Genomic DNA, 22,972 nt, shown 5'->3' on the forward strand with positions numbered 1-22,972 from the left:
TTTGATTGTTTGAGTAAATGAGTGAGGGCATGTGCAGTATACGGCCACGATCTAACACAATTTATACACAAAAATCAGATAATGTACAAAAAACAACAAATAATTACAGTAATCGAAGAAGTGATGCCGTGGCTAGAAAATATTTATATGGTTACATTTGATGGGTATGTAAAAAAAGCTAACTACAGCATAAACGAGTTAAGTTATGATTCCAGAGCAGCTTAATACAGTTCTGAATATCTTTTATAATATTGATTATAAATAAATATATTTTTTTCTCTTTGTATACAGCATGGACATGTTTATTGTGGGCTTGCCACCAATAGCCAATTATAATCGTGTGGGGCGTGCGCTTAGCGACAGCCAAGCTTGTTTGACTCGAATTAGCGACTCCTCCTGTAGAACCAGTAAAACCGTCCAATGAGAAGCTCAGAATCAGAGTGGGGTGATCTGACGTTGCATCTTTGGGTCTAGCGATTACATCATGTGTTTCGCTCCTGGAATGATGGAAGCAGGAACAGCAGGAGGAAAATAAACTGCACAACTACATGTAGCCAGAAGGGAAAAAAATGAGCACGTGTATTTTAACAAAAACAGTTCCTGCAACTCTTCGTAATGGTGGTTTACATTACATTTTTTCTCCCTCTCCTATAATAATTAGTAACGTACAAACAGGCAATGCGGGTGTTTTTGTTTGTTTGTTGTATCCCTAAGACTTCATTTGAAACACAATCTTTCACAATGTCTATGTTTAACGCACTGTTATAGTAACACAAAAGCAGAACCCCACAACGGTATTGTAGGAAAATAGGTCAGTGACCTAGAGTAGCACTGCTAAGTTGTCAGTAAAGTTTGGTAAGCTTATATAAAGTCCAGCATGGTTGGTGGTCAAGTGTGTAACAATAAGTCTCGTCCGTTTGTTTGCCGGAGTTTGTAAAGATGGCTAGTCTTGGTCCTCAGGTAAAGGAAGGAAAAAATGATTCTTTTAAGGATCTATGTTGTGCAAATGCCCATAAACAACCACATGTGAGAGGGTGAAAGGCTCATTTCACAATGAATGACCAGTACAGTACAAGATTGAGTCTGGGTTGCATCAGCATGTACATGAGAAAAGAGAGACTAGTCACAGATCCCCTAAGTGTAAAATAACCACAAACAGTTATGAGGTAGAGGTCACACACTGCTAGTGTTTTATTGGGCAGTTACATACGTGCATTAGGTCAAATACAAATCTGACCATTAGTAATGGCAGCAGACAGCACAGCCAGAGAGACATGGAGCACCCACCGATAGAAAACAAGCCTCAATTCCATGTCCACGAAACACAAGCTTAAATATCCCGCTTCGCGGGTATTAAAGACATTCAGTTACCACTTTAAAGATAGCCAGAATTTAGAGGAATACATGTTGCAACCAGGACTTAAGCTTCATAAGAGCAAGTTAACACAATACACTCTGTTACAGATGCAAAGTTACAGAACACACAAACACAGAAAACTGTCAAAGTTCCCTTTAAAGAATCTCCTGTTACAGTTTTAGTAACCGTCCTTGTTCAACTTGCATGGTAGATGTTTTTATATTTGTTATCTGGCAATGATAATAAACCCTCAAAACCAAGTGTAACCATACAGCATGAAAGAAAATTAAAGCTCATTATCATTATTATTTTTTTTAATCTAAAATACATTGATTACACAAATACATTTTTAATGTCACCTTTGCATCTATGTTAGCAAGAAGCTTTACAACTGAGGTGCAAATGGGCTGCCTCTGATTAACAAGGCTTTTGGTCTTAAATGGACTGAAAGGAGAAAAAGAAAATCTGTTTGAAGTGCAGTGTTAAAATGAACTGGAAAAAGAGCTGCAAATAAGACGGGTTTTCTATTTTGCCTCGGATCAAAGACAAAACCTTTCTCGACAGAGCAACTCTGCTGAAATCAGTCGGTCATAGAAATGCTTGGCAGCAGCTCCAATGAGAGCAGATGAATCATAGCAGGTTGAAAATGCACAGGAAATAAACTGTAATGTGTTTGACTGCACGAAATCAAAGAACGCAAAATCGTGCTTGCTTTCCGCACGGTTCAACCTCGGCCTCAAAAACATCAGTTGTTCGTTTCCCCTTTGTTGTTTTTTTAACCATGAATTATAAAAATACAGAAGGGGAAAACAAAATAATACTTTCAGTGATCCTGATATTATTATGACCCAATAGATTTTTTACAGAAACCACCATTTCTGTATTTTGAGGTATATTGATTAAATACTATGGAGTGTGTGAAGATTTGCCTGTGTGAATGCATCTGTTACCACAGCACACTTGTCTTGTAGATGATTATGATGCCAGTGCTAAGCTGACATTATCATTTAAATCTTTATTTCTGTGTTGCATCTTTATGGAATTTCCAACAGTCCAATGGTCCATCTATCCACTTGTTAGGCAAACAAGCGCACTAATTACATAGTTAGAAAAGTTATGTGCAAAATGAACTCATTCTTAAGATCATTTCCCATCCCCTAGAAAAATAGTAAGCATCTTGTAAACACAAAAGGACAAAATACAGATTTTTCTTTTTTTGCTTCAAAGTGCACAGACATTAACGCGGCGGGGGGAGGAAAATTTTGACAATCCAGCAACTTATTTTGAGCGTGTGAATGTCACTATTTTTCGATTGGTAAAATGAAGAACTAGTTTGTCATTAAAGCATCAATATTCTTTGGAATGGCTTAAAGTGTTTGCAGTTTGCGGCACTTTTCTACATTAACTTCTTGTAGCTTTTCAATGAGCATCTTCCTTCCCCTTAGCTATCTGAAATAGATACGAGATAAGAGTGAATCCTAACTAGTACATTTTTTGATTTTTATTATTCTTAATTCCCTTTGGTTAGAGGAATGCTGGCATACACATTTTAAAGAGATTAGCTAATATTATAATCTTAGTTTGCAAAATTAGCCTGCTAACATGAAACTGTTCATTACAGTGCCTTAAGCAAACTGGGTAATAAGAGGCGCTGCCCTGCCACGAATATCTCAGTATTAAGCATAACTAGAAATCCACAACTCTTAACAAATGCACTGATCGATCAGTATATAACACAAAAAAATAAAACAATTAATGCATAAATAAGCATTTAGCCGAAATGTAGTAAAATAACACAATATACTCCTAATAAAATGCTTCCATACTGACTCTGTGAGTAGACCTTCAGAGAGATTTCCCAGTAATCTCACAGTCAGGTGTCACATTTTTAAACCACATGTCAGTTAAGTGAAGTTGTTCTCCTTTGGTGGCGAGTTATGGAATGAGATGCGGGGCTGCGAGCAGTACATCCCACACTGACAGATTAATACATCCATATACAGTAAAACATAACGCAGTAATGTGCATTAAACTTGTTGGACCTCTGATGGTTAGAGCAACACTCTGGCAAGATAACAACAAGGAGGTGGAGATCAGTTGCTACACCAATGCCAGTCAGCAATGAAATGGGACTAGGAGGATTGTTTTGGAGGGTGGCGGGTGGGGTCATTTTGGGCCAAGACCTTTAGATGCCCTGGAGAGAAACCGAGGTCCTCTGAGAACAGTCTACAAGGCAAAGAGGGCATCTTCCGTCCGTTCAGTCTTCTTATGGGAGCCACTCGGGGCACGGGCGGGGTGGGAGAGGTTAGCAGGGTTAGATCCTGGGGGAGATGGCAGAGTGTCTGCAGCCTTAGCTCGCTCCTCCAGGAACTTATCAAATTCTGAAAGAAACAAATTGATTTGTCAGAAACATGGAAGCTGAGGGTCACAGTGTTAAGACTCTCAATCATTCCCACACACATTTGAGCGAACAGAACACACCCATAGGTGTGAATCAACTGACTATACCTTCACTAGTTACCCCTTCTTCAGCAGCATCACCTTTCTATTAAGAAGAAGAAGAAAAAACATGACATAAGACACAAATTTCTATAGAAAACTATCAAGAACGGAGTTAATTAATGTGAGTGTAAAATCGACAGCACAAGCGGCACAAGTCAGCTGCCTGTAAAGTTCCCACAAACTCCAAACCCAGTGGCTCATGAAGGATCCGTCTGTCATGCATCCTCCCCACATTTTCCATAATGAGAAACCTTCTAGAGCACCACCACAACCACCACATGCACAAGTTAAAGAAGACCATTGCAGCTGCTTTAGGTTAATTATCATTAGCACTGTTTCCACATATGTCTCACCTCATGGCAAACAGTTATGTAAGTGATTGCTGGAAATGATTAAGGTGAATGATTACGGTAAAGATTTTAAGGAAAAAGAAAACCAAGGTCAAATGTATGCAGTTATAAGAAATGGTTGGATGAAAAGTGCTTTAAGGGTGGAAAAGAGGGAGAAAGAGAGGGTAGAAAAACAAAAATGTTAATCAAGGTTAAAAAAAAAAAGAAAAATTAAAATCTCACCACGTCAGTACAGAGCCACTCCTCTATGTCATCCATGACAGAGGACTGCGATACTGGGATCTATGGAGCAAAGCCATGGACAACAACGAGGGGTAGCAACAAAGCCACACGACAACAAAAACAACGTAACACACGCACACACACAAAAACAAGAATCACCAGAGGCTCAGGAGAAAAGATAAAAAGAAAAACAATAATAATAATAAAAAAAATGCTTGAAAGACACTCAACCTCTCTTGATTCTGTGCCATTATTGTTTTATCATGTGCAACGACCTGCTGCCGAGCACTCCTCTGTATAAGAAGAGGACTTGCCGGCCTGTGTATTGTTCTCATTAACTCTGTACTGCTGACATGGCTTAACAGCTGCCGACTAATGTCACACACAGCCGTGCTAATTATTCCGCATCATTAGTTAATTAGCAAATCACTTGAACGTGATTAAGAGATTGATTGGTTGGAAAAGGCTGAAAGCACAGGGACTGTCGAGAGGCACGGGAACCCTGCACACCCACCCACACACACACACTCAAAAACACAGGGCGCACAGAGCATGAGCATCGCTGCATGGCATGTAGTGACACTGGTGATGGAAGCCATGTCAGACTGGATGGTGTCCATTTGTGTTCAAGATTGTGTGAGCACCAAATAATCAGAGTGATTAAGGAGTTTGAGGCATTACAGGAGAAGGCGAAGGTGAACTTTAACCGTGACTCAAGAAACCTCCTCTGAGGAGTAACTGGTAAATTTTTTAAAAGTTACTTGAACCCTTTAAAAATTAAAGTCTGCAACATTAATTTCATCTATTTTGACAAAGTTAAAGACCATCGCCCAGTCTCAAAGTTAACTAGAGAGAACAAAACCCATTTCCTAAGGCCTTTACAGACACTAGAAAAACACTGGTGGGGTTTCCTTGTGAGATCACAGGTTATGCATATCAAAAGATTGGCCAAGGCAGAGTGGCAGTGAAAAAATGCATGCAGCTGTGTGAAAAAAGGGAGGATAAAATAGAAAAGAGCACAAAAAGAAGTCTGTCCTCATTATGACTCACAACAATAACACTGATATAACTTCACAGTGTATAACATTGTGCTGAACATTTATAAAATCAACATATCATCTTCTTCTACATCTACTGCTTCATCTGTTAGTTGGTTTATGTGTTAGAATGTGAGGTAATAGTGAACTGTATAATATCTAAGATCCACAGACCATTAGAGGACAACTGACTAAATACTCACCACTACACAGCAAACCACAATCACTTTTAATAATTCTCTTATGCTTGGCTGATATTTCATGAGTACTTGGATTCGCTGATTGGATTTTGCTGTGTAGCAGGAGCATCTCTACTCCTCCGCTTTTTTAGTGAGTGACCGTTAAATGATGATGGAGCTTGGTCAAAGTTCCTAGCGACCCATCAGCCTCATTTTAACATCCATGGAGGGGTTAATGTGAGCACCAGTAATGAGTATAGTCTTTAACGCTTGGGTCAACAGAGTACAATAGAGGTGGGCAGTATGGATAAAAGAAATTCTGTATTAATATGCCAACCAATTTGGGAGCTACAGTCAGGGTAAAAAGAAAGTACCCCTTTGTCAATTTTACAGTTTTACATACAAAGTTATAATAAAAAACAAACAAAAAAAACCATCTGATTCTTAGCATCTTCTAAAATGATTAAATTTGATTTAAATTTAAATTTAACAACCGCCAGTGCTACTCCTCCCTCAGCCTCCTGGTGGAGATGCTATCAATTTCAAAATCCTACATTGCCTTCAGAAAGCTTACTCTGACTTTGAGGTCAAAGTCGCTGAAAATCAGTTTGAAAATTCTACGTCACCTTGTTCTTGAGTTACCGAATTCACAAACTTGGGTGCCCACGCCATTCTTTTTCAGTCATTTTTTGTAGATCTGCTGCTGTGTTTAGGATCACTGTGCAGTTGCATGACACAATTTGGGCCAAGCTTTTAGTTGTTGTCCTCATATTTGACTCTAGAAAAGTGACTGCAAGGTGTTTATATCCTGTGGCTGCAAAACAAGCCCAAATCCTCACCACTCCACCACTGTGCTTGACACTTTATTTGAGGCGTTTTTGTTGATATGCTGTTCGGCACTTTGAATTATAGCCAAATATCTCCACCTTGGTGTCATCAGTCCAAAGGACACTGTTGCAGAAGTCCTGTGGTTTATTCAAATGCAGTTTTACAAACACGCTGCTGCATGTTCTTTTTAGAAAGAAGACACTTTATACTATAAACCACACTTGTTCAGTCTTTTTCTAATGGATTTAACATGCTAACTGAGGCCTGTAGCTCGTGAGTTTTTTGCAATTTCCCTGAGCATTGCACAGTCTGACCAAGAGGTGAATTTCCTGGAAAGTGACACAGTGTAATATGCCATGTTTTGTACTTGAGGCTGTATTTACCTCATTTTAAGACTTGCTAGTTGTTTTTTTTTATGGCCTGTTATGTAAAAACTTCCAGCTGAAAGAGGGTGTGTTTTCTTTTTATCATGACTGTAAGTGTAACTCAGAAGAAGCAGATTCCAAAATAAGCCCTAGTTTAAATATCTGTAATGACATATTGCCCAAGACTACAGTACAATATCTAAACTAGGCATGGACATGGATGTTCTTAGAAGGAAAAGCCACTTGGAAGTAGGACTGTTGGGAAGATTTGGGAAAAAGGTGAGATGAGGCTGAAAATGAAGCGCAGCTCATGAGGATGATGGACAATGCTGGAGGAGGCTGACATGAGGTGGACATGAGGGAGGGGTAGGAGGACACACTGTGGATAGAGTCCTCACCATTCCTTGGGTAATAAGCCAGCTGTCTATGGGCAGCTCCTGATCTGCTGGGTTATCATCCCCTTTAACCCTCAGCTGAATCAACAACAGAATAACACCTTACACAAAAGAAGAAAGGCCCCACCACCACAGCATAGCACAAAGTGCAGAGAGAGAAAGACAGAGAAGAAGTCAAATGTGCAAAAGACGACTGAGAGAGGAGGGAATAAATGAGGCCAACATAAGAAAATGGCAAAGGATCACTGCATAAAGATGAAAATGAGGAAAATAAAGAAGGAAAAAAGAAGAGATTTAAAACTCAGTGAAGTATACGTTCTAAACAAGGAATAAATCACCTAAGGCAACTAAAGAATGGTGCCACCTTTTTGTGTATGTGTACCTAGAGATAGCCAAGCAAATATACTGCAATGTGTGCTCAGAGAGAATGACTAAAAATCTTGAAGCTAGTCAGTGATTTAGAGTTTCTGTGAGCACTGACTTTAGAGATGAGCAGATTAAAGGAAGAAGAAAGACATCTGCTTTGAAGAACGAGAAACCTAAATGCATGTTTTTTTAATAACTGGGAGAAGTGCTGACACTAATGGCTAAAAAGTACCAGTGGTTCAGATACAGTATAAAAACTCCCAGTTAGACTTTGCTCCCATCTTCTGTACATAAAACTCATTTATATGCTTATGACTGGCATAGACACTATAGACAACAGCACTATATTTGAGGTATTCAAAAATGAGAAAACCTCAAGCCTCTGTTTGGTCAAAGTTCAAGAAGCACTTCATCAGGACAAATGTCACTGTAAAGTATTCAGTGTTACAAGCCATCACATGCAGAGAGCTAAAAAAGCTCGTCAGCCATGCTTATTTGTACTCACCCCTCCTGTATTCTGTTGTCTAACACCCAAAGCAGAGGCCAGGCCACCCAGAGCCTGAGGGTCTTCATATTTTACACTGTGTACAAAACCAGAAACAGATTAAGAAGAATTAAGCTGTATATAAAAAGAATTAGGAGCAAAGATGATGTCTGACAGCTTTTTTTAATATCATCTCTGTCCAAAGAGAAGACAAGCAAGACATTTCTTCCTAAGAAAGAGAAGAATAAAGTGCAACAAAAGTCTTCAGTTCTGTCCAAACTAGGGATTTTGTTGATTCATGGCATAGACCCTTGAGCTAAAACACACCCCAGTGGACCCCTTTGTTCACAACTTGCATAAACAAAAAACACAGTAACATTCAGGTAGTGGAAAAAAAATGGGCAAACATACTTATTTATTCACAGTGAGTAGCCAAAAGTAACACAATAAACTAGCCGCAGGGAGAAAATACCAGATTAACATCCAGCCTGTCCCGATAGGAATTCAAAAGGCACTCCAGGAAATATAACCGGATATCAAGCATTTCAGAAATGTAGTGAGCACATTACAAAGAGCTATTTGTCAAAATAAATTACATTAAGGGAGCTAAATTAAATGTAGACCTACTTTTTGCGCTGTTCAGCCAGAGAGCTCCCCCTGGTCTGTGCGAACATGTCAAAGTCGTCCGGGTTCTGGGCCGATTGAGACGACGGGGTGCCGCTCGGGCTTTCTGAGCCTACATCTGGATCAAGAGGGTGGCAGGAGACAGCAGAACATGGAGAAGAGCAAAGATTAAAGTAAAATGAAAGAGGATGAAAGAAGTGGCACAGAGAAATTAATTTAAAATTAATGCAGCAAAGTTTAAGACGTCCTAATTATAGACCAGACTTACAACACTCCAGTTTGGCAATGTGTAATTACCATATATTACTGCACAAAATATAAGAGGTAATCCCTCTAAGGTTGAACCACAACACTTCAGTGAATTTTACTGCAATTAGTTAAAAACAATTAGCTACAAATTTAACTTTTGTCATGTAAGAACCAGCAAAGGTCTGCAGGGATTTGAGAGGACAGGAAGCTCCAACAATTTCTAAAAACATGCTTTTACTTTGTCTGTATGGATCTCGAATGGATTATTAGGAAAATTTTAATTTTACAACAATAAAAAGGTGCTTCTTGTGCACCTTTTATTATCCTAAAAAATAGATTTCATTATGTTTTATCCTTACCAAGTCCAGCTAGAGCACTGGATAGGGATGCTGCAGTGGGGTTGCGGGCAGGAGAAGCCATGGCTCCAACAGTGGAGCTAGGTGGAGGGCTGGATGTGATCCTGGGTGTTACCACAGCTGGGGATCCTGGGCCCAGGTCTATCAGGTTGTCCTCTGTGGCTTCAGTTAACATCTGAAAAGAGGAGAGCAAGTGAAATATACTCGTTAACTACAAATATAAAACAATGCAACTATGCAGCATTTGTGACACCAAGTAAAAGATTAAATTATTGCTTTTTCTCCTTTTTTTTAAATGAGAAGAAATGCTTCTAGCTGCAGAAATGCTACACAATTTCAGACAACACTCTAAACCAGCAGTCATGGATTGGCAGCTATGCAAAGGAGCAATAATGGAGCCGAATAAACAGCTGCAAGAGATTACAGATGTGTGAGAAGGAACACCATGATAGGTGGAGGGAAGGAAATAAAACATCTAGTTTCAAACAGTAGAACCAGTGTTCACACATCACAAGGCTCTAAACACGAGATTCATATAACAGACGTTTTGACAGTCATCACTCAGTTCATCCCAGCACACTGGCTTGGACTGAATGTGGTCGTGGTGTTATACTTGCCTCCATCAGCTAGCCACAACACAAACAGACAGAGCACACGGAAAGATCAACAAGCTGCAAACACAAACAGCTATGTGGGATGTAGTGAGAGATGGCCCAGTCCATTGGCAAATGTCTCAAACTGGCAAATGTGCACTTTTTAATGGAAGTTTGGCAGCGCTCAGCTCGTTCAGTTTTACAAAGCACTAAAATGCATTCCACTTGCATTACAAATGAATGCTGCTATGGTAAACAGTTGAGGGGGATTATTAGTTCAGATAATGTTTGAATCATCTCTCACAGCATCCATAATGTTAGGCAAAGGTATATGTAGTGAAATGTGAAAAAAAGAATAGAATAATGATACGTGCAAAAAGAAAACATGCAATTTCAGCCAGTAGGCCTCTGTTCTTTGTTTCTACTCTTTGTTGATGGTACTCACCCCATTGTTCTGTGCAGCTCTACCTGACCTGTACCTCTCATACCTGTGAGCAACATGAAAAAAAACAAAAAACAAAACAATTAACACTTTGCCACATGCTCTCTGAGCTTAAACGCTCTTTTAACACAAACACGATGAAAGAAAAGTTTTAGCATTAAGAGCCCACAGAGCACATAAACAATGCACAGTGCTTTACCGTGCAATATTTGGACAATCGCAAATCTCGATTCATAATGATTCAGTTATCTTAACTGATCTGACCCACTTATGTAACCTTATGAAGTACAGTGAGTCCGTTTGACCTGTTATATCGCGATCTGTGTCATGCAGGTTTTTCTTTTTCAAGAAAACCTGATAAGCTTAGGTCTAATGATATCTAGAGAGTCATCTTTTAAATTGTGCTCGAGATCTTGCCAAACCAGAAAAGCAAAAACTAACAAGCACTAGTGATCGAGGTAGTAACCAAAATACACAAACAAGTATTTCTTTTTGTGACACTAATGCAGTTTGATTGAATTCACCTCTCGTATCGGAGGAAAATGTTGTTGAGGTCATCATTTGCGTGTAGGAGCTCCTCGGTCACTTCCTCATTAGAGACGCGCGAAATCAGCTCGACCACTCTCTGCTGCATAGCTCGGCATGTTCTGTTCAGCTCCTTGACAGAGTGTCACATGAACAGATTGATCAATATATTAAGTTATAAATCAATTTGAGAAAAAGTGAGCTGTAAAGAAACGGACAAGCTGACACATACTCAGACAGTCAAGCGTGTGTTTGTCTGTCTACTGATGACTCAAAAAACCCTCTATAAACCACTCCATTTGCCAGTACATAAACTGTTATGCTGCTTATTTATGACTCACGAATGGGTGGAGAGCTTTCTATAAATATAATACAAAAGGCTTTTAGTTTTAAGCAAGTCAAAAATATTTGTTAAACTAAATTCTGTTACAGTTTTCTCTACATTACCTGAAATAAATAGCAAAGTGAGTCAGGTACTACATAACAATTACACTGGCACAGGCTCTTTAGCCCGGGGCCAGATACTTGGAGCTGATACAAATACCTGAGGGGTTTCTGGCCTTCAAAGATTAAAATCTGCATGAGCTTGCATGAGAAAATGTTGCGATTTGACCTGCTTAATTGCCAGTTTAAGGAATTTTACCACAGAAAAATGGCCCTTGGCAGGTTAGCATGAAACTTAGCCCATAACACCCCCTGGTGGCTGCACAAAATTACAACACTTGGCAGTTAAAAGCAGTGTTGGAAAGAATTTGGCTTTCTGAATGCACATCATGCATGGGGGTGTATATAAAGAAAAGAATTCACAGGAGCCTAAAATAAATCTTCTGATAAGAAAGAATGTGACAGAAAAATCTGTGATCTTTAAAGACTTGTTCTTCAGAATGGCAAATGTCTTCTGATATGCATTAAGAATTGAATTAAATTTATGCCAAGTTGGGTTTTATTTTGTTTGGATTTTTATTCTTTTTAACTACAATGAAGTTGTACACAACACAGGCAACTACTGAATGCATTATAGTGAAATTCATAGTGTATTAATCTAACCTGAAGCAGTTCTAGATCAGAAGCCTCTTCCTGACCTGGGACCATCTCAGTTAACATCTCCGACATGACTTTGACGTTTCCTCGCACTACGTCCAGCTCACTACGCAGCCGGGCAATCTGAAAGCACACAAGATCAAAGGTCAATGAAAAACATTTGGACTAATTTGGTATCAGCGGCACAGCAGCGTAAGTTGAAACTGTACTTAAGTTTTAAACTCACTAAACACTGAAAAAAGCTTTTTTTATTCAAAAATTATTTAAAAAAAAATGCTGTGTGAATTAATTTAGCTGAACAAAGGTTGGTGTCCCTCACCTGTTCAGGAGTTGCTGTGATGGGGTTGGGAATTTCAGGGGCCTGTGTGGCAGGGGGAACGGGTGAGGCAGGTTTAGGAGTCGTGGGATCAGGTGAGGTTGGGGCAAGGTACTTGACCATGGCTGGATCTACCTCTGGTGTCCCCTATGATAAAAATAAATACATAAATAAATAAAACAAAAACCCCAAAAAGCAAAACTCTAGGCCAGTTTATTAGGTGCACCTGTTCAATGGCTTATTAACACAAATAACAGATCGGTCAGGGGCAGGAACTCAACTCAGACATTAAATCCAAGAAGGGATGGTCGACCTGCTAAAGTTCAAACCGAGCATCAGAATGGGGAAGAAAAGTGATTTAATTGACCTTGAATTTGACACTTGTTGTTGGTACCAGACAAGATGGTCTGAGTATTTCAGAAACAGCTTATCTACTAAGTCCGGCATTTACAGAGAATGGTCTGAAAGAGAAAATATCCAGCAAGCGTCAGTTCTCTGGATAAAAATAGACGCCTCGCAGATGTTAGGGGTCAGAGGACAAGGACCACACTGCTTTGATCTGACAGGAAGGCAACACTAACTCAGATAACCATAAGCATCTCTGAACACAGACTACATTTAAACATGAAATTGATGGTCTAAAATAACAGAAGAGCAGTGATGCTACAGTTTGAATGGGCTCACCAAAATTAGACAACATAAGATTGGAAAAATGTTGCCCCTTCTGTTGGAACATTCAGATGGTAGGGTCAGCATTTGGGATAAACAACATGAAACAGGAGAGTCCCATCGTGGATGTGCAGCTGACAAATTTGCAGCAACTGTGTGATGCTGTTATGTTCACATGAACAAAGAGGAACGTTTCCAGCACCTTGTTGGATTTATGCTATGAAGAATTAAAGCAGCTCTGAAGGCAAACATTGGTACAACCCAGCACTAAAAAAAGTGTACCCAAAAAAGTGAATGAATGTATTTGTGTATTTCTTCCCTACCCTCTGTGGTGTGTGAATCGGAGACAGTGCATCCAGGTCTGCCATTGGGAACTCAACACCTTTCCTTTTCAGTTCCTCATAAATATGCACCACCCCAGTTAGATCAGGACTACTCCTGAAGGCATCTGCCCAGGCCTGTCAAAACACAGACAAATTATTTAGTATGCTCTCAATTCTTGGTATTAATAAAACCAACTAAAAAAAAACAACAACAACAACAACAACTGAATGAAAGCACGTAACATTACTAGTACGGACATTATTTTGCTCCAATGCTTAGGGAATTTCTTTTTTTTTTTTAAATTAGTCAAATATCTCTACAAGAAGGCTATCCACAGGATCTCCTTCAAAACGTTCCTATTAATATTTAAGGGAGCGCAAAAAAGAGAAATGGAGAACACCATCTGTTGGCTGAGGTGACCTCAGGTAACCAGATAAAATCACAAAAGGCTGAAGCTGTTGTGCAACACGTGTGAAGTGGCGCATGTTGTGCCCACCTGATTTAAAATTCTGCAATGGAGTGTGTTGGTAAAAGCAAAAAGAAAAAGAAAATATGTTGCAAAAGAATTTTATCATTTAAAAACAGCAAATACAGAGAGCGCTCCAATACCTGTATAAGAGACAGCACTTTGTCTTGTACGATCGTTGGGGGGTTGGCTTTGGGGGAGATGATCTTTACCAAAACACCATCAATAAAATCTCTGTTGGCCACCTGGACATGAAACCTGTGACCACAGTTCTTCACACATGTCTCCAATACCTACAGGAAGAGAGAGGATTAAACAAAGATGCTTTAAAAAAGTTTGTGTGTGTGGGGGGGAGCAGCAGAGAAAAGGCAGACTTAGTCAGTATTTTGCTGCACACAGGGCCTTCCAACTAGCAGAGCTATCAAAGATGTGGGAGGACATAAAGACAGCTCAAAGGGCATAGCCACTGTAAACAAATGGAAAGAAGAGGCAGAAAAACACAGGCCATGCAGTGGAAGGCAGAGGATGACAGAGCAAAATAAAATGACCAGGAGCACAAGATCAGTAGTGTTTTCCCTTTAATGTGACATTAAAAACCTACACACTGAAAAGCATCAACACCATGGGCATGGCCCAGTGAGTCATTTTTGTCTACCAGTGCCTTGCTCATATATTCAGCGACTTTATTCCTAGTTTTGCAATATAGTTCCAAGAAGAAGTATGAACTTACGGTTAGTGCGAGCATAACTTCTCTGTAGTTCTTGTTGCCGCTCAGTCTCTTCTTCAGTGCCCGCATGGCATCTTTTGGCCTAGACAGGAACAGCAGAAAGTTACAGCTGCACAAAGTACCCTCTGCTTATAGTGAGCGTAACGTCACCGACTTTGATGGAATAAACTCTCCTGTGTGCCACAATAACAGATGCGATTCAAGTCCGTCAGCATATCTATTTGACTAAAACAGAGAAGTACTGTCACACCATCTGTCTCACTCTTTTCTCTCTGTGTGACTATACTGTAAGTCTGTCCCACAGCAAGATCAAAAGCAGCCCATGCATGAAGAGTTCAGATTGGCTGTCGGCCTAACATTGTCCATCTTCATTGCAGATGAGACGGTACGCTTTTATGGACTACCTACTGAGCTACAGTACATTTAAAGAGTGAAGGAGCTGAAACAGAGAGAAATGGAGGGAAGCATATTGTCTTATATATATATGGTCCCAGACAGCCCTCTGCACATGACTGAGTTTATTGAATATAATCTACCCTGCATTTCTGATTCTCTCCACAGTTCCCTGTTGTTTCCTGTACATGTATTTTCGCTATATCTTGATTTAGTCCTTACCATCTGCTGTCAAACTTTCATAATTAAATGCACACATTAGCATGTGTTAAAATGTCGCACAAATGTTTGTGCTGCATTTCAAAGTCTGGAATTAAGGAGACTCGATCTATCTAGCTAAACATCTTGAAGACAATAAGTTCTGTGAAGCTGAACTCCCTCTCTCATGCCTTCTGTTTTGCAAGCGTGACCCAGAGAGCGCCTGTGTCGCATGTCAAGACAATGAGTGTGTGTAGGCATGAAGAATGTAAAAAATAAAGTAAAAGGGGAAGCAAAAAATACATTTAGCTATTTAACAGAAAATGGAAGTGTCTGATTATCATGCATCAATGTCTGTAACAGGTTAAGACTTTTTCCTGAGATAAGACGTGATCAAACTGTTCTGTTAAAAAAAAAAGTACAAAAAAGGTTTTCTATTTATATTAGACCAATAAACCCTTCAAAATGGTCTTTTCAACTGTTTCATAAAAGTACTGTCATCACCATTTTCTATGCCCTCCTTGAATTATTTTTTTTAACCACTAAATGGGGAAGAAAGGTGATTTACGCGACACTGAACGTGGCAATGTTGTTGGTGACAGACAGGCTGATCTGAGTATTACTACTGCGATTTTCCCACATAGCCATCTTTAGTGAATACAGAGAATGGTCTGAAACAGAGAAAATATCCAGTCAGTTTCAGTCTTCTGGGTAAAAATGCCTCGTTACAACTAAGGTACGTAAAACAGCATTTCTGAACACACGTGTCAAACCTCAAAGCAGATCAGCTTCTGCAGCAGAAGAGTACACCAGGTGCCACTCCTGTTGGCTAAGAACGGGCTCAGCAAAATTGGGACAGCAAAGGACTGGAAAAAACACCGCCTGGTCTGATGAGCCTCAATTTCTGCTATGACATTCAGATGGTAGGGTCAGAATTTGGCATAAACAACATGAAAGAGTGGATCCATCCTCCCTTGCATCAACCGTAATGTGTGTAATGGTGTGGGGGATATGTTTTCTTAGTCCCTTCCTTAGTACCATTTGAACTTCATTTAAATGCTACCCGACAATTGTACGCTACCGAGTTAACCATGTGTCCCTTTATGAACACAGCAAATAAAAGTGTAAAGCAGAAGTAGTAAACCTCAAATTATAACAAACCAGTTTCTTGAAAAGGAAAATGAGTTCTCTTTAGCTGAATGAGAGACAACCATGAGGGGAAGCTTGTCAAAAAAATGTCAATGCGGTTAGTAAGTACGGTTTCAGCTTTTTTGAGGAATCCTGGAACTTTCTGATCACACCTTGTACACTAACTACGAGCCAGTGTTTTGTGGTAATTAATTCTGATATTATGGGCTTTTCTGCATGGCAGTTATAATCACTATATTATGCAAAGTAGAACCCAATTAATAACAATATTATTAGTGCATTCTGATTAAAACAGTCATTCAGATTTACTTATTTGTGGCCAAAGGTCTAACTCAGGGGTCAGCAAAGTTTTTAACTTCTTTTTAAAAGAATCCACAGAGCAACTAAAGTGTGTTGCTTATGAAATCCATGAAGTGCTACAGAGAAAATTTTATTTTATTTATGTAATTAACACATTTTGAACTCTTAAAAAAATATAATAAAAAAAAAAGGAAAGACACTCAGCTTAACTAAAATCATCCATGTAGCAACAAAAACTGTTGTGAGCCGCCACCCTTATATCGCCTTTGGGCTTTTGGAGCGTTGACCTGACTTTTAAAAAGTAATTGGAAAAAAAGCACTATGCTGCTAAAAAATGAAAAATAGATATTTGCAAAATTCTGCCTAAATATGTATTTTACCTGGTTAATGTGTGTGGCGGGGCGTGGTCTGCAGCGCCGCTGCATGGGAGTCGGACGCACCTGAGCGGCACCCGCAATCACGCCTCGCCGCCTTAAAGTCTGTGCTCTTTCTGCTGTTGTGTTGTCGGGCTGTGAGCTGAACAGCTACAGCCAGCTGTATGTACAGCAACTGTGTGTGAAAAGTGGTCAATAAAGAGATGCTGAAAAGCAGCGGGTCTGCCGTGGTATGTTTTCAATGGAACTTCTGCTCCTGAACCTCTGCGCACAGCGTCTGCAAATCGGGGCTGTACGAAGTCACTTTCATCTTTACGCAGGACTGTAAGCTGTCATCTGTGAGGCGTGAGCAGTGTTTGTTTTTAACATACGGTAGTTCATGGTGGAGAACAGCTGCCAACATAATGTGGATCCGAAGATCAATAATTGGCCTACCTGGGTTTGAAAGTCTCGATAAATGCACGGCGTTTCGGCGGGTACACCGGCTTCCGCGAGTATGACGCTTATTTTGAGCGATGAAAAATAATAAAATTATTTTATTTTATATTTCAATATCACAATAATCTTCCAATTTAGAACTACAAGTTAAAAAAATAACTAAACACAAATAAAATACACTTCACCTAAATATTTCTAATTTATTTTCCCAAACCACCCGGAGCCGCAGAATTTCTCCATGCCCAGATAAAGCTTTCCATGTTAGTAATAATAAACAAAGATTTGTATAAGCTCAATAAAATAAATGCCAATCGTCTGGTTTTATGGCTGCAAATCTATATAATTTGGGAGACATGTTCACCAAGTGCAGGCTTGGTATTTTTCAGTGTGGGAGGCTGACATGAGAATCTATTCATTCATTCACTCATTCATTTATTCAGACAATAAGACAGTTGGTCAGTCATACCTAAAGAAACAAAAGGCCATGTGTAGTAGAGTGTCTGTCAGCAAAGAACAGTGGGCAGTGTATTATTTGCTCGAGCCTCTCAGTTAGCCACTGTGTGATAAAACAATGAATGTTTCATTACAAACCACAGCAGGAACTTGAGTCATTTTGGGTTAAATACCCTTGCTAATCCCACTTGATAAAGCAAATTATAACCTAATAATAATAATAATGAAGGCGCTTACCCTTCATCGGTTTCATTTATGATATCGCAGATCTCCATGTTGAGGGTCCAGTCCTCATTCTGTAGGCCTCCATCTGTTGCTCTCTCTGGAGGAAAACACAAAGAGTTCAACTGTTATGTTAATAAGCTAACTGCAGTGTACGGTCTATGCAAAAGGCAAAGTTTGAGTGACACAAATTATGATTGTTAGGATGTCAGTTAAAATCAGTTACCACTTATAACAAGAGACACATCAGTATATACAATAAGTTCAGACTCAGTTGTGCAACGACACAAAATGTGACTATTGCAGAATAATAAGTTGTGGACATTAACCAGCGCTGGGGCTGCACCCAACGAAATGTTACTTTTGATAGAAAAATTCATGGTTTGCACAATGCCAGCTGTCTCATGTGTTACCATGGTGCTGCATTTTAGCCAGGCTCAGTTGTTCTCAAGCTAAAGCACACTGATTAAAGCAACCCTCATTTACATAACATCACAAGCACACTTGTGTAAATAAGCCAGCATGTGGTCGCAGACTTGTCCATCCATCAATCTTCGATTGCTTATCTGGATCTGTCACAAGGCAGCAGTCTAGACATTCCTCCCCCAGGGAAACCTCCTCCAGTTCGTCTGAGGGTTTCCAAGCCAGCCGAGAGATATAATTTCTCCAACATGTCCTGGTTCTGCATTGGAGCCTCCTCTCATGCTTGAAAGACCTCACCCTCCACAAGGCATCCCAGTCAGATTGCCAAAGCACCTCAACTGGTTTCTTGCAATGAGGGGAAGTAGGCCATATCCTGAGCCCCTCCCGAATGACCATGCTGCTTAACCTAACCCCAGCCACCTCGCTTGTTTGCATTCAATTCAATTTCATTCATGTAGTGCTAAATTAGGGCTGTGCGATATGACCAAAATCTCATATCCCGATATAAGAATTCTATCGTCCCAATAACGATATAAATCACAAAAATGTAACATTTTCTGTAAATTCTGTGAATCTCGGGCAGCTCGACTTGCGGGAAGTGTTTCCAGCTGCGCGTCATGTACCTGGAGTCGAGTGTTTTAACCGATGCATGAAACAATACATTTTTAGACATAAGTTGTAACAGCCGCCGTTTTCTTTGTATTTATTACACAGGGTGCTGCGGGGAAAAGCCTGTTCTAACGTTTGAGTCTAAGGTCTATTTTTTTTAGCACCTGGCGGCTCTTTTTTACTTCTCATCCGTAAATAATCTGCTCTTTCGCGTGATTCAGTTTATTTTGAAAAGTCTCAACAGGATCTTGAGCTTTATTGTGAAAGGTTTATGTGGAACATAAACAAGCGGACACGCGATGGTGTTACCGTCGTTGTTGCTAACGACAACGCATAAAAACAGGCGCTTGTTTATCAGTAGTGTGGTTATATTCAATATAAGAGAAATAGAGAACTTTAAGAAATTAATATAGCCACTACAGTGACCATCAAAACGATGAAAAAATATTGCCGTAAACAGTTTATTTTGCAACACCACAAAACAAACACAGCTTAAAATGATATCGTTATATCGAACAGCCCTATGCTAAATCATTACTACAGTCACCTCAAGGCTGCAATCTCATTCTTTCATTCAGAGCTCATGGCTCATATCAGTAGAAATATAGATTACTGAAATAATAAATAGACCAATGGAAAATGTGACAAGATTTAACTCAGTACTACTTTTAACTGTTTGTTTTTGCAATTATAAATACAGATGAAAAAGCTATTAAGTTCCCTTTTTGAGATGTGAGCACTGTGTGCAAGCAAGCGCCATAAATATAGCCAAACGTAAGAGTAATCTTTGTAAGAAGAGGTTTGGATGAAGTCTTGGATCCGTAATCACCAGACTACCATTCTATTTCATTTTCACAACGCTGCAGTTTCCAGCTGTCACGGTAAACCCAAACATGCAATAAAATTTTGCCAAAAACATGCTCCTCCAAAGCCTCCAACGCCAGTAAATTAACTGAAAAGAGCCAAGAAGTCAGTTGGGAAGTGGAAAGCCGAGATCTCAGAGGGAAAGCCACACTGACTGACAGTGAGTGATCCAGCTGTGTACTCAGTTTTAACTATTACAACATGCAGAAAAACAGAAGTTCCAATGACCGGCTCTCGCCTTCACACTCCACCCTTTCATTTAATAGCATTTTGGCTACAAGGAGGAAATAAGGAAGCCAGACTGTGAAAGCTGACAAAGATGAACTGGCTCTGCATTCATCACTGTTCCCGCTCCATCTCCTTCTTCCTCAGCAGCCCTCCAAATCCATCCATCCTGTCTGTGGAAGCTGCCGTTTTATAGAAACACAGAGACTTAGAGCAAAATTTTTAAAAAGAAAAAAGATTTTCTACTGAAGCAAAATACGATACAGGTTCTGACTGCATAGATCGTCATTAGATGAGTCCTGAGTGTAGACAGGAGATGTTCCTCTGCGGGAAGCTCAGAGGCCCTTAGCAGGATGTCATGCCAGAGCCAGGGGTCTCACGGGGCCATGCAACCACTGGACATGCCTCAAAACCATGAATTATTCATGCTTTAACTCCCCTCTCAAATCAACTTTTCACAGGCTGGGCAGCTTCAACAAACCCACTTATCTACAAAAATAAAAAGGCATGCAGTGAATTCAAACATGAATAACACTTAAAAACACCTCTGAGTCCACCTTCTGAGTCTACAGCATCCAGAGCATGAGTTTGAAAGATTTAACCAGCTACTTCTTCTGGGATAACCCATGTAATCTCCTCAAGTGGATTGTCATGTTGTGGTAGGGCAAAGCACGGGCAGCAGAGGACAGAAGGAAGGGACGCCCCCCTAAAACTCCGATCTATTCGTGTGAGACACACTGTAAGGACACTGAACATGAGCCTACTAATGGAGTTAAATGCCTGCTAAGTGCATTAATTCACGGTGTTGTGTCAAAGCACCCACCCCAGCCCTGAGAACTGACACCACACAAGTGAAACCAGTCGATCACATGGCTTTAACAGAGGCAAGCTGTGCCATGCACTTGGCAACAAAGCCACAAAGTCCTTCTCTGGCTACAAAGTGAACTTTTAAGACTCTTCTTTAATTCCTGCCTTTCGTTGTCTCCACTCTCACATATATCCTATTTGTCCCATGCGTTTGTCTTGATATTATTCGATTCATTTCCTCTCATACATGTGCCATGGTCATAGTAAGAGCTGCCAAAGGTTGGTTGTCTTTATTAAATATGGACACAAATTGTGGTAATGCATCGGGCTCTTACAGCAATTAGATTTACCACACATCTCCACTGTCAGGCTTGAACTCTCACATTCCCTTTGTGTCTGGTAAGATGATACTTTGCCCCTCCACTGAGGTGTACAGATCACTACCGCTGCAAATGACAGCTGGGTGTCAAGCCCCAAACAGTGCAGCAGCTCAACCGGAGAGATCTGGCAGGAGACAAGGCCAATTCTGTGATGGAAGGGGGGATGGTGGTCCAAGACATGCTGCATGCAAAAACAAAAATGCATCTGGTTCTGCCCAGTCGAGAGCTTGATTAAAGCACTACATGGCTCTGCAGAAAGTAAAAACATGAGTAATTCTGACACTTAACCAAAAAAACAGCAGCTGTTGCACTTGGTCAAAGGCAAGCACAAACAAACAGTGGGAGAAATTAAAAGTCTCGCACACATCTGTTTTGCAGGAGTAGTTTGCCAAAACATTAACTCTTTTTCACAAAAACGGCGAAAAAAAGTAAAGTTCAATGTACCTACGGCACCTACAGTACACTCCTACTTTCACATTCTTCAAGTAAACATAAATTCTTATCTTTATACTTCATAAAACAGCTGTTGTCAGTAGCCGGCTCATTGTCAGTTATAAAGGCATGGTCAGGCCTTGGTACCAACTATTATGAATCTCAGCTTGCTTTGAAAAACAAAAAGGGAAATGCAAATATTGATGCAACTACACCAAAGGGATGCTGCAGCTCACGTATATGCCCCCCCTGGGGAGAAAAAGCACCACACCGTATCGAGACTGGAGGGAAAAAACCTCCAGGCTGACCGCACAGTTTGGTCAACTATTGTTCAGAAACTAAGGAAGTATGGAAGTTATCTGGGTCTCTCTTGAAGACACTTTAAGTCATGTCAATACAATAGCGTCAATTTCAGTTAACCTGATTTGATCTTCTTAAGCTGCAATCAGTGTCTACACATATGCATTGTTATTCAACTTAATGCATTTCTTGTGATTACACCGGACTAAGTTATGGGTTAGCTGGCTAACATTAGCTGAGAGCCCATTCCAGGCAGATGACGTTTGCTACGATGACACCCGTTAGCTCGCTATTTCCACCTTTGAGCCCAGTAGTAAACAATATATGATGGCCCACATTCAAAGTACGTTGGGGGAAGGAAGCAGCAAGCCTTTAAAAATAATTTCAGGTCTAACGTACCTATACACTGGCCCACGGGAGTACTGTACGGATTTCCAAGTAAGAACTCCATCTTGACAACAAACGATCCGCCCGGGAATGACAGGCTTCGGCCCAGAGGCAGTACTATCAAGTCCCGCCTACCAAGGAATTCTATTGGTTCAAAAAGTTGGACACGTACAGAGGTTTTTGGACACGTGTGGCTACAATCGATGTCAGTCACAGTCAGTAACTAAAGCTATGTTCAACAAACCTTTTCTACGTGCATGCATTTAATTATTACAGAGGGGAATAATAACTCTAAACAGCTAATAAAAACAATGCAGACAAGGATTAAATCCTTGGAATATAAAAAATTAACGTTCATTGTTGTTGACTATAAATAGCTCATATCTTGAAAAAGCTACCTACCCCCCAAAAAAATTCACAAAATGTGTGATCCCAACTAAACACAATTTCGACTTGTGGTGCTTTTATGAATATAAGACATACATGTACATTACAAGATAACCTCAGACTTAAAAGACAGAATTTATGGTTAAAGCAAAACTCTTACAGAGTCTTGTCTCAGGTTGATGCCTTTTTCAACGGGATCAAGTACTTGAATGCA

General features: G+C 40.0%; 1 protein-coding gene and 1 long non-coding RNA gene across 4 annotated transcripts; both read right to left on the bottom strand.

The window, feature by feature from the left end:
* Nucleotides 1-1,167: 1,167 nt before the first annotated feature.
* tom1l2a (target of myb1 like 2 membrane trafficking protein a) lies at nucleotides 1,168-22,485 on the bottom strand. Of its 3 annotated transcripts, XM_004558364.5 has the most exons (16): nucleotides 22,384-22,485; nucleotides 17,960-18,044; nucleotides 14,421-14,499; nucleotides 13,834-13,983; nucleotides 13,224-13,358; nucleotides 12,235-12,378; nucleotides 11,922-12,038; nucleotides 10,874-11,007; nucleotides 10,353-10,395; nucleotides 9,318-9,489; nucleotides 8,713-8,827; nucleotides 8,107-8,182; nucleotides 7,239-7,313; nucleotides 4,432-4,491; nucleotides 3,866-3,902; nucleotides 1,168-3,738 (listed from the first exon to the last, which is right to left on the bottom strand). In XM_004558364.5, the coding sequence occupies exons 1-16, from the start codon at nucleotides 22,433-22,435 to the stop codon at nucleotides 3,584-3,586; spliced, it is 1,629 nt and encodes a 542-aa protein (XP_004558421.1). In that variant the 5' UTR covers nucleotides 22,436-22,485; the 3' UTR covers nucleotides 1,168-3,583. The 3 variants fall into 3 exon arrangements, with proteins under 3 accessions (XP_004558421.1, XP_004558423.1, XP_004558424.1); XM_004558366.5 differs by lacking the exon at nucleotides 7,239-7,313; XM_004558367.5 differs by lacking the exons at nucleotides 4,432-4,491; nucleotides 7,239-7,313.
* Nucleotides 20,080-20,534, bottom strand: LOC143418511 (uncharacterized). Its single transcript, XR_013098502.1, has 2 exons — nucleotides 20,330-20,534; nucleotides 20,080-20,247 (listed from the first exon to the last, which is right to left on the bottom strand). It is a non-coding gene; the product is annotated as an uncharacterized LOC143418511 (long non-coding RNA).
* Nucleotides 22,486-22,972: the final 487 nt, after the last annotated feature.

This window comes from Maylandia zebra, linkage group LG4 (assembly GCF_041146795.1).
Source record: "Maylandia zebra isolate NMK-2024a linkage group LG4, Mzebra_GT3a, whole genome shotgun sequence".
NCBI lineage: Eukaryota > Metazoa > Chordata > Actinopteri > Cichliformes > Cichlidae > Maylandia > Maylandia zebra.

Coding starts and splice junctions, on each gene's coding strand:
- tom1l2a (XM_004558364.5), bottom strand. CDS start 22,435: ATGGAGTTCTTACTTGGAAATCCGTACAGTACTCCCGTGGGCCAGTGT. Junction 13,984..14,420: donor AAGTTATGCTCGCACTAACC/GTAAGTTCATAC, acceptor CTCTTCCTGTAG/GTATTGGAGACATGTGTGAA. Junction 12,379..13,223: donor CGATTCACACACCACAGAGG/GTAGGGAAGAAA, acceptor TTTTTATCATAG/GGGACACCAGAGGTAGATCC.